The sequence below is a fragment of the Gadus macrocephalus genome, chromosome 16, assembly GCF_031168955.1.
Source record: "Gadus macrocephalus chromosome 16, ASM3116895v1".
Classification (NCBI taxonomy): domain Eukaryota; kingdom Metazoa; phylum Chordata; class Actinopteri; order Gadiformes; family Gadidae; genus Gadus; species Gadus macrocephalus.
In genome coordinates this window covers 11,132,596-11,151,494 of record NC_082397.1, presented here as the reverse complement: position 1 = coordinate 11,151,494, position 18,899 = coordinate 11,132,596, and the positions used below count along the sequence as shown (strand labels likewise).

Genomic DNA, 18,899 nt, shown 5'->3' with positions numbered 1-18,899 from the left:
TTTCAGCCCGTCAAACGTCCCAGCGCTAATCCAGCGAGCCTTAGACCTCGCTCTAAAGGGGGTTATGTTTGTGTGTGTGTGTTTGTGTCTGTTTGTGTGTGTCCGCGTTTGTGTGGGTCCACATGTGTCTGTCCGCGTGTGTGTGTCCGTGCATGCGTCCGTGCATGTGTGTGTGTGTGAGCTAGTGTGCTTGCGCCAGTGTGTGTGCATCAGCGTTCACGACCCGATGCTCTTGTTATGCGACAGGCGTTCAGGGGATGTGCATGTAAGCGTGCGTGCGTCAGCCCCCGGGTTCCAATTCATCGGCTACAAATCCCTCTATCCAGTCAATAACCCCCGCCCTCCCGCTCCACACATGCCCCGCTCTCCTCCCCTTGCCTTTGTTCTCCTGCCTCCGTTTGATCTGACTTCATGAGCTGTGCTCGACTCTCTCTATCCTGCTCCCACTCCCTTCTTTAATTTGTATGCATACAGGACCAGGTTTAGGGTGGGGCCATGGTGCGAGAGAGAGAGAGAGAGAGACAGCCATCCTCTGAGAACGCTCCGGCCCCCAGGGTTGGGCCGAGGTGGTTCTAAACGCCAGGCCGTGTTTATTTCCCCTTTCTCTCCGGTTGTCAGAGTGCAGAGTTGATTCTGTCCCGCGCGCGCGGCGGCGCCAGGGTGGCTTTTGTAAACACACAAACACTTGAGAGGGAGTTTACATTTAGAATGTAAAATGTCAACCTGGAGAGCCCGAGAGCTGTCTCCTTTCACCGTCGGCGGGGGGAGAGAGGAGAGCGGAGGTTCCAGCAGAGTACCAGGTCCCCCGCCAGCACTCCCCTGGTGGCGGTGTGTCCCGATTAAGAAAGTGGAGCGAGATAACCCCCGCTGTCTGAGGACCTTATCTCCCCTAAGGGAGCACAAAGCGCCTGGCGCTCTCCTCCCCGTACCTCTTAGTAAAGTGGGCTTTTATCTCCCCAAAGTACCCTCTGAGAAACCTTCCCCTCCCGGTGCAGGCAGGGTGTTCCGACGCTCCAGTGCGAGAGAGTGCGTTGTGTTTTATGCGTCACGTCCACGACCCCACGTGTCAGCGGCCACTTTGACCGCTGGGGGGGAGGGGTAGGTCACTGGCATCAAAGGGGGGAGCGTGGGAGGAGGAGGAGGAGGAGGAGGAGCTCGCGTTTGTGGATCTCGCTGAGCTCTGGCAAATCGTTGTTTGTGTCCACAGCTGTGGGGAGGGTGTGAGTGTGGATTGGATTCGACATACACGGACGCAATCACACACACAGACAAAGAGACACACACGCACACACAGAGACAACACAGACAAAGAGAGAGAGAGAGAGAGACACACACACACACACACACACACACACACACACACACACACACACACACACACACACACACACACACACACACACACACACACACACACACAGAGAGAGACAACACACACACACACACAGAGAGACAACACACACACACACACAGAGAGACAACACACACACACACACAGAGAGACAACACACACACACACACAGAGAGACAACACACACACACACACAGAGAGACAACACACTTACACACACAGAGAGACAACACACTTACACACACACATAATGACACACACAGACAACACACATACACACTCTCAATATAGGGGGCTGTACAGCGACAAATCAGAGTTCAGGCGGTTTCCTGCTGAATGTGGGTGAAGGCGTCTGTGCATCACACTGACTTTGTCGGCCTTAGTCTCGCTCTCTGAGAATTTGAAAGTGTTCCAAGGTGATGGCTGCTCCCACAGATGGACTCATATGTTTAGTATGGATGAACAGGGTGTTCTCTCTCTCTCCCTTGATTCAAAAGGCTGTTTTGGTGCTGTAAACACACTTTACAATGCCAAAGCACATGAGTAAAATTAGATGCAACCTAACGATTAACAAAGTAATAATAGCACAAAATAAAAAATAAAAAGATTACAATCGGCTAAAATACTATATAATAGGGATTCAAAAATCGGTCTCTCACTCTCTGCCTGTCTGTGTTTCTCTGTCTCTGTCCCTGTCTCTCTCTCTCTGTCCCTCTCCCTTTCTCTCTCTGTCTCTCTCTCTCCCTCTCTCTCTGTATCTCCCTCTGTCTCTCTCTCCCTCTCCTTATCTCACTCTGTCTCTCTTGCTCTCTCCGTCTCTCTCCCTCTCTCTCTGCCTCTCTCCCTCTCTGTCTCTCTCTCCGACTCTCTCTCTCTCCGTGTCTCTCTCTCGCCCCTACCCTGCTCCCCGGGGGGCCGTCTCTCCGGCTCCAGACGCTGGAGGCCAAGCTGGAGTCCCTGGGGAGGTCCTTCAGCCGCGTGCTGCTGTCTGAGATCTTCCCAAGCAAACTGGACCTGATGCCCGACGTGGATGCGTGAGTCTACACACTAGAGGAAGCACTCGCACATGCATGAGCATGCACGTCCATGCATATGCAGACACACACACACACACACACACACACACACATAAACACACATAGAAGTGCACATGCACACTGAAGCGTGCTCACACACACACACACACGCGCAAGCCCTCACACACACACACACACACATACACACACACACACACACACACACACACACACACACACACACACGCCAGCTCACACACGTGCACATATACATAGAAGTACACATGCACATTGAAGCGTGCTCACACACAAACGCATACACACAGAAGCACGCACAAACACATAAGCTCACACACACACACGCATACACACACACATGCCTACACATGCACAAAAAAATTGACACACACACACACACACACACACACACACACACACACACACACACACACACACACACACACACACACACACACACACACACACACACACACACACACACACACACACACAGAGAGAGAGAGCAGTAGCTGCAGTACGCTGGCAGAGTATAAATGAAGCGGCAGCCAACTCCCGCTCTGGAGCGATACAGAAAGCCTGTTTTTCGTTCTCTTCTGTCTTTCTGTAAAGGCATAACTTGGCCAATCACCCGGGCCAGCTCTGCGTGCATCGCAGCGTTGCCTGAAGGCGGGTGGAGCGCTCAGCCATGGCTGCCCACGATGTTCACATTGCCGTGGGTTCATGTGTATAATGTATTCGTCCACCTTGCACCTTCCAACACTTACCCGGCCGTTTTGTTTTTGTGAGCGAGGGTCTGCCCGTCGTTTATCACCAGATGGATTTCGCCGCCAACCTTTTGTCAATCTGTTATGAGGAGCGGCCTAAACGGCCGCTACCGAGAGAATTAAAAAGGTGCATTCTGGGAGCGTTGTAGCGGGGATAATTAGGGAGGCAGCGGTACGCGCGATCGCACCCTGCTATAGCAGGGAGCGGAGGGACAACAATAGCCCAAATGGCATCATAAACAAAATTGGCATTCATGTCTTGCTAAGAGTTTTACCAATTTTACCCTTGCAGCAAAAACAAATAGTCTAGTCTAATGAACTCGGATACTTGAGGCTGCTCCCCTGACTTTGACTCAGGGGGGGTATAGGGAGAACAACGCTGTGCGCATGATTAATCTATCAAAACACTTAGTGCTGTGCACTCTTCCCCCTCCACTATAAAGCCACAGAATTATAATGAGTTCACCGGTCGCTTATAGACAGCATTATTCACCCCTTCTTCGAGTGACAACTGACCATCTGTGAACTTTGGCTGGATCGACACCAGGGTGTCGGGTGTTAATAAGAGTGAGTCACCCTCCTCCTGCATCACACTCGCTCCTCGATTCTGCCGGAGAGCCTGATACCTGGCGCGCAGACGTCGTCGGCCCGGCCTCGTTACGCTGATGTTTTGTGACGGGGAGCGGGAACTGACCTGGACCGCCGCCTGAGAGGAGGGGCCGACCGCAGAGAACAGGAGCTTGTCTCGTACCGGTTCATCTGACCGGCCGTGGCCGAGTTAGTGAGCACACTACACGCCGTCTGTGGATGTTGCTTTGTTAAAAGATACAGACGTACACCGCCTGACACACTGGTGTGCACCCACATACACGTGGACACACACTCTGCTCCCACAGCTGCAGATTGGACCCACTGTGGAGTATTGAGCAGTGTGATGTGGGTGAAGGGACAGAAGGTCTGGGGGAGAGAGGGAGACGGAGAGAGGGAGGGTGAGGGAGAGAGCGAGCGAGCTAGAGAGGAGAGAGAGAGTGATATTGAGAGGAAAGAGAGCGATATAGAGAGGAGAGACAGAGCGATGTAGAGCGAGAGCAATATAGAGAGAGACACAGAGCGATGTAGAGAGACGGAGAGAAAGAGAGAGAGAATGTGGGTTAGTTAGGAGGTCTGTCGGTTTGATAACAATCAGAGGAAAGCCTGTTATTTCTTTCCAACTTAAAAAAAATCAGGAGGGCCGCTCTCATAAATCATATCACATTGAGTGCATTGAAGTTTTAAAAATAATTCAACCAAGATTTAATAGCGTAATTCCCAGGTAAAAGAGGGTATTCATGAAGATGAAGTGAGCGGCGCGGGCGCGTTTGATTTATGGCCGGTCCTCGCTCATTAACAGGTGTAAAATCCGAGATTGTACCTGAGAGTGTTCTCATGAGTGTCTGGCCGTGTGTGGCGGCGGTCGCAGCGCAGCTCCTGCCAGCAGGAAGCCTGTAGGAGGCATTGTAACGGAACAGCCTGTTCAGTATCTGTCCGCCAGATACCGATGTGACTCACAAACTGTGACAAAAACGCAAACAAAACGGTCGCGTTGAAAGAACGAAAAACATACTCACAGTAAATTGAATGAGTTTCGTAAAACACTTAGAGGTGGCATTACTCAGACGTCAAAGGAGCCATAATGGCACCACTTTCTGGTTCTGTGATGGCACCCTGGGGACTGTACTATCTATATATATATATCGCACCGTGTGTCCCGCCGTGGCACAGCCTGAACAGGTTAAAGGCCAATCATAAGATGAAGACTGCCGTGTGGTGCAAGGAAGTTGGTAGCCCAACACGGAGCACCCTAATTGGGTCCCCTTTTAGACAGGATGATCGGCCATTGTGCTGTGAATGAGCAGCTGACTGCATTACAAAGGGTGTCTTTAAAAGGCAGACGCTTCACGCTGCGCAGTAACTAAGAGAGATAAAGAGGAAGGAGGGAGGGAGGAGAGAGGGTGGCGGGAGGAGGGGGAGAGGAAAGGAGGGAGAGAGAGGGGGAGGGAAAAAGGAGAAGTCTCCTAGAGGGACAAGACAAGAAGGTGCAAATGCACTGTCCATTACCCACCCACAGGTTTTTAATGTAATTAGCGACCGGCACACACACACACACACACACACACACACACACACACACACACACACACACACACACACACACACACACACACACACACACACTCTAAACTGAGGAAGAGAGCGTGAGGAGCCATTAGCAGGCCCTCATAACAGTGTAATGAGGCTATCCCGAAGGCTGGTTTTATAACATGCTAGCTATCTGCCCACCACACTCTTATCTTGGCCAGACCCCAAATACATAGCGGGCTATTATTTTATTTTGGGGGATTTATTTTTTATTTTCCCCCACTCTTACATAATCGTTACCAATTAGATTTGTTGTTTTTCATTCAATTAAGTCGCCGTCCAAAGTGATTGTTTCCAGTTTTTTGCCGGCGGTGAGTTGGAAGGTTAATTGTTTCAGCAAGGGAGGGGGGGCCGGGTGTTAGGGGGGAATGGGGGGGGGGAGGGAGAGGGGGGGGGGGGGGGGGGGGCCTGGGTGTAATTGAAGTACAGTCATGCAGGTAAAGGTCCCGGCTAACCGTGTCAGTGACATAATGGGGCGCGGAGGCTAATGCATTGCAGCTCACTTTACATTGCGTAGGGCCCTCTCCGCCCGCCCCCGCGGCGGTAACGGTAGCACAGCAGCGTAGCATCGTAGCCTCGCCGCGCACAGTGTGACCCCGATGATGTCACCAACGTGCAATTAATCAAATTTTTATCGTGATTTAGATTTTTGGGTCAAACGATCTCAAAACTAATATAATCTAAATGTTTTTTTTAAGTATATTTATTTTATTAATTAAATGTTTTAGAAAAACAGCTGTATACATATTTGTACATTATTTTCGATGTGAAATATTCTATTTAAACATTTTGTGTATTTTTTAAGAGGAAATTTCTTCAAGAAAGTTCTCAGCTACAAAGTGTTTTTTGGAGAGAAATGCTGAATCAATGCAGCATGTTTTCAAACTGAATAATCGCGATGTCAATATTGACTAAAATAATCGTGAGCATGATGTTTTCCATAATCGAGCAGTCCTACGTTCATGGAGCCTTTGGGTTCCTCGACACCCTGGGTCTGAGCAGCCTCGCTGCTGGTGTCGATACCCTGGCTATATCACAGCTGATCACCACCATGGAATAAGAGGTGCGCACGGGCCCTGGTGCACATGATGGGTGGTAATGGAGGATGTGCTCTCTATCTCTCGCTCTCTCGCTCACTTTCTCTCTCTGATTTCATCCAATCTCTCACTCTCGCTCTCACTTACTCTCTCTCTCTGTTACTCTCTCGCTCTCATTCTCACTTACTCTCTCTCTCTGTTACTCTCTCGCTCTCATTCTCACTTACTCTCTCTCTCTCTCTCCCACGTACTCATTTTATTTTTTTCGTAATTGCTCCCACAACTCTCTCTTTCTCTGTCTCTCTTTCACTCTCACTTCCTTGCTGACTCACTCTTTCACTCTCACTCTCCTCCCCACTCACTCCCTGTTTTAGTCTGCCCCTCCCTGTCTTCCTTTCGATATGTCGTACACTCACTTCTCTTTCTACACATATCTTGTTCACCTTACCTCCCCCCTATGTTCTCTCTTTATCTCCCCCCCTTCTCTCTCTCTACCTCTCTTTCTGTCTGTCTCTCTTCCTCTCTGTCTCTATCTCCCTCCGTCCCTCCCCCTTCCTCCCCCCCGTCTCCCCCCTAACGTGCTGGGATCTCACATGTGTTCCACACCTTCAAAGCCCCACGCTGGATGGAAATTGAATTTGGTGTGCGAGCCGCGGGCCCCTCTGACTGGTGTGACCGTTCAGCCGCTGAGCTAATATTAGCCCCCTTCCCGCCGGCGCCGTGTGTGTTTGTGGATGTGCCAATCAGCTGTGTGTGTGTGTGTGTGTGTGTGTGTGTGTGTGTGTGTGTGTGTGTGTGTGTGTGTGTGTGTGTGTGTGTGTGTGTGTGTGTGTGTGTGTGTGTGTGTGTGTGTGTGTGTGTGTGTGTGTGTGTGTGTGTGTGTTCTCCTGTGAGGGATATTCTCTTGTTTTGCCTTCTGAAGCTTGTCAAGCTGGTATATATAGACGGGGGGGCTGCCGTTAAGGTCGAAAGTGGCAGGTTAGCGTGCTGGCGTCCTACGCACCGAGCTAGCTGGGTGCCTGTAGGTAGGAGAGCACACAGCCAGCTTGGTGCGTAGGACGCTAGCACGCTAGCTAAATGCTAGCTGAGGGTAGCATTCAGCCGGCTCGGTGTGTAGGACGCTAGCACGCTAGCTGAATGCTAGCTGAGTGTAGCATTCAACCGGCTCGGTGCGTAGGACGCTAGCACGTTAGCTGAATGCTAGCTGAGGGTAGCATTCAGCCGGCCCAGTGCGTAGGACGCCAGCATGCTAGCTGAATGCTAGCTGAGGGTAGCATTCAGCTGGCTTGGTCCGTAGGATACTAGCATGCTAACTCAGTGCTAGCTGAGGCTAACCAGGTATGTATAACGCTAGGTGAGCACTCAGATAGCTACGTGTGTAGGACATTAACCAGGAGTGCTAGATGACGCGAGGACCCGACACACCTTGTTTGCCTCAGCTAGCACTCAGCTAGCGTCCCACACAACTAGGGAGCTAACTAGTTGTGTTGAACGCTGGCACACTAGCTGGGTGCCAGCGGAGGGGAGCACTCATCTAGCACATGCGCTTGTGAAGCGGTCTAACCGGCGTGCGGAGCGGCCCATGGTGCTCCTTATGATTGACAGGCTGCTCTGGCCCGTATCCCAGGGTAACCACCAATAACTCACGTTCCACGCCGTCGTCTTCATCGTAGTAGTACATCGACTAGCGCCGGGCCATTTGGAAAAACATTAAATCAAACAACCGTTTGTTTTAATGTTGTATTGAGACACACCGCGAAGTCTACTGCCAACTACACCGTAGCGTGTACCTTCTCCTTAACATTGGGTGGTGCTAGTCCGCCCCTCTCACACTCTGCGCTGATTCGCTGGTTGTCAATCAGACAATCGGAGTATCCAATGGCTCCAGACCGCCAACACTCATTTGCAAGTCGGACCAAACTCTGTCCGCGCCGTTCCAAAAGCTTCCAACACAGCTGAACACACCGAACAGATTTGTCTGAGTCCCCCCAAACGTTGCAGACGGCCAACGGTTGGACCGGTGTGTTCCATGCTTAAGACCCCTCTCCGCCTCGGGGTGAGCGGGCAATACAGCATCGAGACGGGGGGAATCTTTCTTATTCTGCGTCTCCGACTCACCGCAAACCCTACTGTCTGACGGGGGCCGCCGCCTCACAGCGTCTGTTTCGTTCAGCCCCCCCCCTTTTCCCTTTCTCTAAACCCAGTGTGTGTTCCCCGGTACACACTCTCAAAGGTGTGTACCGAGGAACACACCTTATTTTAGTTTTTTTGTGTTCGGGGAGGAGCGGTACCGGTATTAAAAATAAAGAAGCTGTTATTTGAAAATGAGAAAACGCCCAGTATTTGTATCCTGAGCCTGGGGGTGTGGAATAAATCAGCCAGAGAGAGAGAGATGATAAAGAGGTGATCCAGAGTGGCGTCATCAGACACAGTCACTGTGAGCCTCGTCTCGTTCCTAAAGGGTAACGGAGACAAAATGGTGGCATCTGGGCCGAGAAATTAAATACCGCTTGTCCTGTTGTTATTGTTTACTATGCATGGACGCAAAGACACACAAACACACAGACACACACACTAATCCAATATTTTTAATTGGACGAGATCGACGCTGGCATTTACCTGTTAAATTCTAGGACTTAGTGGATCGTTACCATAAGGGTGTGTCTCTGTGTGTACACGTAGGTCTGCATCTGGATGACTGGTGTGTGAACTGGTGTGTGAGTCTCCGCCCTCCACCCAGCACACCAGTAACGCCCCGACCAGCAGCCTCACCTCGGTCTCCCCCTCCCTCCTCCATTGTTACTTCCTCCCTCTAGCTGCTAACATCCACGCCCTGCTCCTTTCCTGTCCATGTGGAGCGTCCAGATAAACACCTCTCCTCCCTGCCACCCCCCACACACACCCACCACAGCAGACATCTCCTACCCCTCCATCCATCCATCCACCCATCCATGCATCAATACCTATAGAGCCCTCATCCTCCATCTCTGTATATCTGTGTCCTTACCGTTATCTCTCTCTTTCACAGACACACCCTCCCTTTCTCTCTCTCGCTCTCTATCTCTCGTACTCTCACCCGCTCTCGCTCTCTCTCCCATAGCTTTTCTCAAACAGACAGATCCATGCAAGCACACCACCAGAGCACCACACACACAGCCCCCTCCTCCTCCTCGCCTCCACCAGCCCCAACACCTCCTCCTGCTCCTCCTCCTCCTCTCTGTCTGCCTGCTATGTAGGCTAGCCCCGGGGAGACCGGGCGAGTTCTGCTTTTCCATTCGCACTCACCTAACCTCTTCCTTCTTCTCTCCATATCCTGCTGCAACACCTCCCTCCTCTCCCCCCTCCTCCCTCCCTCCTTCTTGCTCCTCCCTCCCTCCTCCCTCATCTGTCCTCTCCTCCCCCCTTTTCTTCCTTCTCACTGTATTCTTTTTTTTTTTTGCTTTCATATGTTTGTTATTGTTGTTGCATAAAGGTGTTGCCATCCTGTATATATATATATATATATATATATATATATATATATATATATTCAGACACACACACGCACGTGTGTGCACAAATCACACACACGCACATACACACACACACTCAATATTTCTGGATTTCCCCAAATTGTAAACAACAAGTCCATGGCCTCTTCTCCGTGCCTCGGAGCAGTGGTGGAATCAGGGCAGGTCTTTTCAACACATGCTCGAGATCCACTGCATCACGTATCCACTCACAGCCTGCAGTGGCAGATGTGCCCTGCCTCTCTAATACAACTGCTCCTTGTGTTCTCGCTGTGTGTGTGTGTGTGTGTGTGTCTCGCTCGCTCACTCGCTCTGTGTGCGTCTCTCTCTCTCTCTCTGAGACTTCACATGTCCTCATGAATATTCACAGTCACTAGTGCACAGTCACACTCCCGCTGTATATTTTATAAGGTGAACCTTGCTCCTTGGATTCCGAGCCGATGAACGGGTGATTTATTTCCTCTTCTCCTCCTCTGTGCCCCTCCCTGCAGGTGGGTCCAGATCGCGTGTCCGCGCCTGTCCATCGATTGGGGCTCGGCCTTCACCAAACCACTGCTGTCTCCCTATGAGGTGAGAAGCCGCCCGCTGAGTGATGGGCACTTCACTGGGGGCGTGCCGTCCCCGGCACAGTGTGCACACACACATGCACAGAGGAACAGACAGGCGTGCGCACACACATGCACAGAGACACAGACACGCGCACACACACTCGCATGCACACACGGAAACATGTGCAGAGACTCATACACAAGCACACACACAAACAGGCAGTGGAGCACGCACACTCGCATGCACACACACGTGCAGAGAGACACGCACACACATCTGTGCAGAGACACACACACACACACACGTGCAGAGAGACAAACACACACGTGCAGAGAAACACACACACACACACATGCACACACAGTGCGGATGAGCACACTCGCAGAGACACCGACCCAAACACAAACACACACACGGAGATAACGGCACGTTTTGTCACCCAGAAAGAGAGTTGTCTGCCATTAAGGTGTCGGGCCGGACGGCTACAAGCTAATGGGGACGGCCGCCATGGCGCTGCTTAGCCGGGCTGGGGGAGCGTCTCATGGTGGCTGGCTGGTGTATTTATACAGCAGTCATTTGGCCTGTACACCCCGGAGGCTCCCTTCACTCTGGAGAATGTTTATTACTCTCTTATTCTCCCTCTCTCTCCGTCTGTGTGTCTCGCTCGCTCGCTCTCTGTCTGTGTGTGTGTGTGTCTCTCGCTCTCTCGCTCTCTGTCTGTGTGTCTCTCTCTGTCTCTCTTTGTCTCTGTCTGTCTGGTCTCTCTCTCTCTCTCTCCATATCCCTCTGTCATATGTCTTAATCTATCTGTCGCTCTCCCTTGCGCTCGCTCTCTCTTGCTCGCTCTCGCTCGCTCACTCTCGCTCATCCCTCTCTTAGGGCTCGGTGCCCCACACACATGTGTGAGATCAGCGCCCCCTGCTGGCTGTAGTACTGATTCCCTCAGCTGACTTGTTTTGCACATGCAGAAGCCATGGATAAGATAGCATCTCGTATAAGATTTGCGGCCTGTCTGTGCTGCTCACTCAGAGAGGTCCCCAGGAGGATTAGATCCCATCTAAATTGGTATAAGCATGGCGGCCTTTTGTAAATCGATACATATTCTTAAGCAGATGCGAAATAACTAAATTGAACGCCTATTTTTTTTTCATATCGTCAGAAACGGATCAATACATCCGTCTCTCTGTCTCGAGGGAGCTCTGACCAGGATTGCAACACAGGGTTTCAACCAAACATAAAAAATATAAAGTTCAGCAAACTCACAAAGTCATACGCCTCGAAAGCCTGACAGGAGGAGACGGATCCAACTAAGGAAGCAATTACAGGTCCCCATTGAGATCGCCTGCAGCCCCGGCAGCACACTCTAAAAGAGCCTGAACGGAAGTAGCTCAGCTCACCGCAAATCTGACTGCGTAACGGGAATGGTTCCAGGCTGCAGGGTAGGGGGACATCACGGCCTGTTGGCCAAACTCAGTGGGAGTGTTCAACCTCCAACTTCATTGTATGTTTCTGCTGCTATGACACTTTAAGTTAAATTCAGGCACGGCTAGTAAGAGGGTGTCGCTCGAACGTAAACAATCACTACTAGTTTAGAGTGGGATACACCCACGAAGGTCAGCGAGGAGGGGATTGACCTTGGATTGACTTAGGGAGGAATATGGACGCATGCGCAAGCCCAATGAAGGCCGCTGAACTCTGGCGTTCAGGGTGGAGGGGGTGGGTCAAGTCGTCAGTGTCCAGCCAATGGGCAGCGGCGTGCACGGACAGCAGATCACCATGGTCAAACAAGGCAGGGAATGTAAGCATTATTATTATCCTGCCAACTTAACAAAAGTTTTGTTTCAATAATCAAAACCTAGCTTGGGCTTCAGTGTCTACAAAGTGTCTAAGGTGGAGTTAAACGATCATCAATTAAAATGCGTAGATATTTGCACCGTGGCACCTATTAAATTCCGAGGTCCCTGCACGGTGCCGGTGTGAGGGAAGAGAGAAGCTATGCAGCCCAGCTCTTCCTCTCAAAGACGTGCCAGGGCCTTGACTAATTGTACACAAACCTCCCAGTAAATAACTGGCGTTGCTTATTACAAAGCCCTACGCTGGTGTTGATGTGAACACAATGGGCTTGGTAGAGAGACAGCCCATAAACCACGGGCGCGGATAATTACGGTGATCTCAGCCAATGTATTCTAAACATGCTGAGCTCAATGAAACCCAACGCTTGTTCTGAGGAAGGTGATTTATATAATTCAAACAATTTACACCACCGTCATTATAATGCACACAACAACACAATAGGCAGTTTTCTTTAATCACTCCCGCCCTCTACTAAATCATCCTTGTGTGTGCGTGTGTGTGATTGTCTGTCCGTGTGTGTGTGTGTTTGTGTTTGTGTTTGTGTTTGTATGGCTTGGCTGTCATAAAGTTTGATGCATTAGAATCAGTCAATCACAAGTGCCTTCCCGGTTCCATCGATCAGGGGGGGGCTGGTGAGAGGATGGACGAGTGGAGGCGGGCGTTGTGGGGGTGCGTGTGACGGTGTATTTGGGTGGTGTGGGCGGCGCTGAAAGGAGGTGGGGAGTCTTTTCAGGGAGCTTTGTAGTGTATTTATAGTCCGTAAGGCGCCTGTCGCCAACCCCGTCAGAGGGGAGATTAGCAGGAGAAGCTCCCATATAGTTTGACTCGAGAGGAGGAGAGCGAAGAGGAAAAAATTCCTGATGGATTCGCATATAGAAAGAAAAGTGCTGATTGCATTGTCTGAAGTTGGATCACAAATAAATGCATGTGAGTATTTTCACAGCTTTGAATGCTGAACGGTTCAGCAAGCATGTTGCAGTGTTTGTGATGTACTGGTCTCGTGGTTAGCGTACGTCGATCAAGCAAAGGAAAAATTATCTCATCAGTTCCATCACCCATGGCTTTATGCTGCGGGGAAATCCCCATTCAATAACATGCAGAGTTTTTTGTGTGTATTGCCAGTCTTTCCTTCTCCTCGTTTGTTACAAACATTTTCTACAAGAACGAATTCCAGAATTGATCGAGCCAGCTGTCATGTTGTGCTTGTGGACTTCTTGTTTAAAGATGCATCGTGGTGCCGGGCTGTACCATCGTTGTGTTGCTAACTAAGCGCTACACCAGCGGTACATCCGAGCGAGCTCTGTGTCCATCACTCAATCTGACTGATCTTTCAGATGTGTTCAGACACCGGCCCAAACCACTGGTTTGAAAACGATCCACTAAATGGATTGGTCTGCTCAGAAACCCCATTTGAGATTTGGGGTTCAAGTTGAGTCTCGCAATACAAGTACAGTCTGTAGCGAGAGAGTTCACGCATGACTAATTAATCAATGTCTTAGGGCGGCATGTGGCTCAGGAGGTAGAGCAGGTTGGCTGGCAACAGAAAGGTTGCTAGTTCGGTCCCCGGCTCCTCCTAGCCCAGTGGCTCTCAACCTTTTTTGAGCAAACGCCCCCTGACCTTACCCTGATCCTCTGGCGCCCCCAACCCCCCCCCCCCCCCAATAAAAAAGGGGGGGAGGGGGAGGGCACCGCGACTCCCGCCATGCCCCGTGAACGAATGAATGAATGGCCCAGGAACCGCGGCCCGGGCAACGCGGAATCCACGAAAACAGATCGCACGCAGAGGCAGGCCTATATATTTTGGATTTGAAATGCAACAGTCTTTTCATGGAGACTACGCTCAGAGCAGCTGGATCTGAACAAGAGGAAGGAGGAAAACGGGCTATGAAACAAAATTTGATATTTTTTTGTTTATCAGTGTTACTATAGAGATTATGACGATAGCTGATGTAACGGGAGTCCGGGCGTGTGCAGGACCGAACCGCGCTGTATTATCACTGTTCCACTGCGCCGCCGCATAGACAGTAAAAAGTAGCTGAGACGGTAGAGCGGTTAGAAACCAATAAATGAAAATAGGCTATTTATTTCAGGTAGACTATTTTTTCACCCCAAAAAAAACAAATAATAATAATTAAAAATTTAAATCTCCCCCCAAAAATGGAATCACGTTCCCAGTGCCCCCCTAGGTTGTGCGAACGCCCCCGTTGAGAAACCATGTCCTAGCCGAACACCATGCATGGTCCACACTGCCGTCGGTGTCTGAATGTGTGAATGAATGGGTGAATGTTAGGCAATATTGTACAGCGCTTTCAGGGCTCCAGAGTCCTGGACACACTCTTGACACATGCAACCAAAATATTTAAGGGTGTGACTAATATTTTTTATAGGTCGCACCGGTGCACCTGACGCTGCCCGGTTGAAAAAATAAATTTCCTTTGAAATCGCATCATCTCTCTGTGATCTCCTGTAATCTAACTCACACTCATGGTTAGGGAACGGGATCGTAACCTGGTTCTATCAAGGACCCGGTTCAACTTTTTTCAAAACCCGAAAATCATCGAGTCCCGTCGTTCATTCATTATTTTTTTTGTCTTGTAGGTCCTGTAACGTAATGTTGTGTCCCTCGAGTCGCGTCACGGCATTTATCTCAAATCAATCCAATCACTGCGGCGTGTCCACCAATGTTTTTGAATGGAATTGTAAGCAAACAGGTATTACAAGTAAAACAAGTGAAGTCTGGCAGTTGACTTTGCTTGCGAGGATGGCTGAATGGGCGAAAATCATTTATTGTAAAGGGGGGAGCACACAACCTCAATGGCCAAGCACATTAGCATTGTGCATCAAATAAAGACCAAACGCAGTACCTTTGACTGTCTCCGAGTTGAAAATACTCTGTCTCCTTCTTCTCCTGTCGCACCACAGACGGGCCCGTCTTAATCATCCCCTCAAACTACGAGTGGTAATCGCACACACAGACATTGTCGCTAGTCCCGTCAGTTAAAAAAAGTAATCCAATTGTGAAATCGGTGTTGTAATCAGCAGCATACAAGCTAGTTATCTTAAAAATTAATTAATGTTTCAGATGTGCTGCGTGATGATGTATTGAGGTTGGCTCAGTAAAACGACTGTTTGGTTATCATGATGCGTTCAAATGTAACATAAGGAAACGGTAAATTGAGTTTTTGGTGAGAAACATGGTAATACTGTATTACTCATGTTTCTGTATTACTAATACAGTTGTATAGTGCTCTAATCATTTTAGTTTATATAACTAAAACTACTGATGTCAATATTTATTAAGAATTACATATTTAATTTAAAATGCAATTATTTATTTCCTAAATATTTTCCTCATCACTAAAAACGCTTTGTATTTCCACCAATTAATGTAAAAGTATCAATAGTGGTATCGATAAAGACTCGATACCACTATCGAAAATGTTATCGATATCAATAAATATTAATGATCCCCATCCCTACTCATGCATGGTAGGACCATATCGTGGTCTAAACCAACAAGAGAAAGAGCTCGGTCGGTTCTTTGCCTCTGATTGGCTCTGGTCCTGTTCACTGCTTGTGTTTTGTTTTTAAATTGCGAACGACCTGAGCGCCAGAGTAACTGAAACGGATAAAGAGAATAAACCCGACAAAAGAGGGGGAAAAATTAAGCGAAGCGAAAACTAAGCCTACTGTTCCAACCTGCCCTACTACTGAGAGTAGTTATTCAGAGAGTTTGAATTACCCGCACAAGCCCTTTATTTGGAAATGTTTTATTTTGCTTAATTTTTTTGTTTTAAATGTTCCATTTCAGCTCAGTGAAAAACTTGAAACACTTTATTTTTATATATAATTGTACTTCAAATAAGGACAAGCATTCTACACCTTTATGCTGCGTTCCAGGGACACTTTTTAGCCCGTAAGTTACGAGCTGGAACTGGGAGTGAATCGGTCAGGTACGAGTTCACGGGTAGTGAGTTGCGGGTTTGTCTGCCGTTCCAGGGCATTTTCCCGGGTAGAAGGTTGTGAAAACACTGGTTACGGGTTGCCTGGAACGCACCATTATTCTTGTTCAAAAATCATTCACATTACATGAAAGTTATGGAGAGCGATAAATAGGTGACCTTATGGCGTTAAAGGCGACGCAATGAAAAATTTGGTGCACCTACATTTTGTGCTGGTGCAAATAAAAAAAAAAGAAGTTAGGCGCACCAGTGCAACCAACGCATAAAGTTAGTCTGGAGCCCTGGCTTTGATTTGCCACTGGTTAGAAAAGCCACACTGGTTAGAAAAGCACTGTATTAATGCATTCCATTTACCATTTTGTCATTCATTCGACAATACAGTCATGTGTTGGTTCAGTCGTTCTACCTCCTGTTCTTCATCCATGCATCCATCCGTCCGACCCGTTGTGATCAGTATTCCGAGGCGTTGTCGTCCCATATGGAGCGTTCCCCGCTCCACGTCATCTCGCCCTACCTCCCGGATCTGCTGCAGCAGCTGCTCTGCCACGCACTACATCTGTACGCAGATAACATGACAGCCCTCAGCATTATACAGCCCTAGTATTGTGACACGCGTCCGCGCGCTGACAGCGCCCAGTCACAGAGCCGGCCTCCCCTTGTCTTGTCATCTCCGTCTGAGCCCTAATGTGTTTGGAGTCTACTGAACGACAGATAAGCAGGCTTATCCGTCCACCTGATTGACTGCCCGTCTCTCTGACTGCCTGTCTGTCTGTCTGTTGTCTCTTCTGTGTCTGTTGTTGACACCGTCCCTCTCAGGCTGCGGTGGCGCTGCAGCAGGTGGGCTGGCAGGAGACGTACCCCATGGACTTCTACTCCAACCAGAGCCTGGGGCCATGGACTCCCAACCACCCCGACCACCAACCGGCACGTCCGGCCCGCAGACAGGCCCAGGTGAACCCGCGCCCCCCCCCCCCCCCCGGAGCATGGCTGACAGGACAAGGGGAGGGAAGGGAGGGTGTGTGTGTGTGTGTGTGTGTGTGTGTGTGTGTGTGTGTGTGTGTGTGTGTGTGTGTGTGTGTGTGTGTGTGTGTGTGTGTGTGTGTGTGTGTGTGTGTGTGTGTGTGTGTGTGTGTGTGTGTGTGTGTGTGTGTCAACGTTGAATCAACAAATCTGTCAACTGCTCTTGTGGTGCGGTCTCAGCGTTCCACGGGTGTCACCACACTGCCACCTGCTGGTGGCAGTGTGTAGTGCACATCAAGTGCCACAGCTCATCTCCTGCTGCTGTGACCTTGAGGATGAGTCGATGGACGATTCCCACTCATGCGTTTTATCAGTCTAATGACGAATGGACACATGAAAGGAGCATGTGTTCATTCGTCATTAGACTGTGAAGTACACACGTGGCCTCGTCGGGGGGGGGGGGGGGGTTCAAAGATCTCATCCAGGCTCATAGAGCATGATGTATTCAATGAATCTGTCCCACATGTTGACTCTCTCTTCTCGTACCCTTCCAGAAACCAGCCTCCAAGCCAGCCTGCACCGCAGAGCCCGCAGTACCCAGCATGCAGTGCTCCCAGAACCAGTGCTCCCAGGACCAGTGCTCACAGTCCCATTGCGGCAAGAACCAGTGCTCACAGACCCAGTGCGCCCCCTGTGGCTGTCACAAAGAATGACACACGAAACTCTATATCCACTGCTTTTTTCACCAGCTTCACTAATCAGATGCAGCTCCTGCGGCTTACTGTATTATAGCCCACTGTACAGTAAGGCTGACACGATGGAGAGAGAGAGAGAGAGAGAGAGAGAGAGAGAGAGAGAGAGAGAGAGAGAGAGAGAGAGAGAGAGAGAGAGAGAGAGAGAGAGAGAGAGAGAGAGAGAGAGAGAGAGAGAGAGAGAGAGAGAGACTCTTGTTCCAGACGGATTACAGAGCAATGCTCTTCTATCCATGGGCAAGCCAGAGGAAATGAAATGCATTTGTTGTATTTACAGTTGGAGGGAGGGAGAGGGGGGAGAGAGAGGGGGGGGACACAGAGAGAGGGAGGGGGAGGGAGGGAGGGGGGACACAGAGAGGTGCTTGTGTTCTTCCTAGACAGGACCAAGCGAACTGAGTGGTGTTGTTGAAGGATGTGGTGGTTAAATCGACTGGCTTCCTGTCCAACCCGATGATGCCGTCAGCAACAGCGATGGCATCATGATGTTCACGCACACGACCGCGTGTGTGCGTGAGGTTACTGTGTGAGATGAAGCCCTTTCTCTGTATATAATGTCAATAAAAAACACACTTATTTAAATCACTATTTGTACTCGATTGAGTTAATTTGCCAGCCTTGACAGGATTAGACCCAACCCCATCCTGCATACTATTTAGCATCTCGGTCTCTCCTAATCCGTCTCCCGGTCGTCGTCATGGAATAATGGGAACACATCCTTATTGTGTGCGTGTTTTAATCTACTGAAAGGATGCGGTAAGTAGGCCCTTAAACGAGTGTTTTTCTCCGTCCAAAAGGTAGGAGTTCAGTCACGACCAGCTGCTCTCATGGTTTATTGATGGAGGAGCCGTCGATGAATATAATGCATTAAAAAAACAACGCCGTTTCTATGGTAGCTTCAACCCTGCATTGATTGACAGCGCCTCGCTGTGGGGAGGAACTGCAAGCG

General features: G+C 49.7%; 1 protein-coding gene across 2 annotated transcripts in view; it reads left to right on the top strand.

The window, feature by feature from the left end:
• Positions 1–18,046, top strand: part of dph1 (diphthamide biosynthesis 1) — a 62,459-nt gene extending 44,413 nt beyond the window's left edge. The window contains exons 7-10 of one of the 2 annotated variants that reach the window (XM_060074335.1): positions 2,285–2,385; positions 10,368–10,446; positions 17,058–17,192; positions 17,756–18,046. In XM_060074335.1, the coding sequence (XP_059930318.1) occupies positions 2,285–2,385; positions 10,368–10,446; positions 17,058–17,192; positions 17,756–17,914 (474 nt within the window). In that variant the 3' untranslated portion in view covers positions 17,915–18,046. The remainder of the gene's footprint in view (positions 1–2,284; positions 2,386–10,367; positions 10,447–17,057; positions 17,193–17,755) is intronic. The other variant, XM_060074334.1, reaches the window with a different exon arrangement.
• Positions 18,047–18,899: the final 853 nt, after the last annotated feature.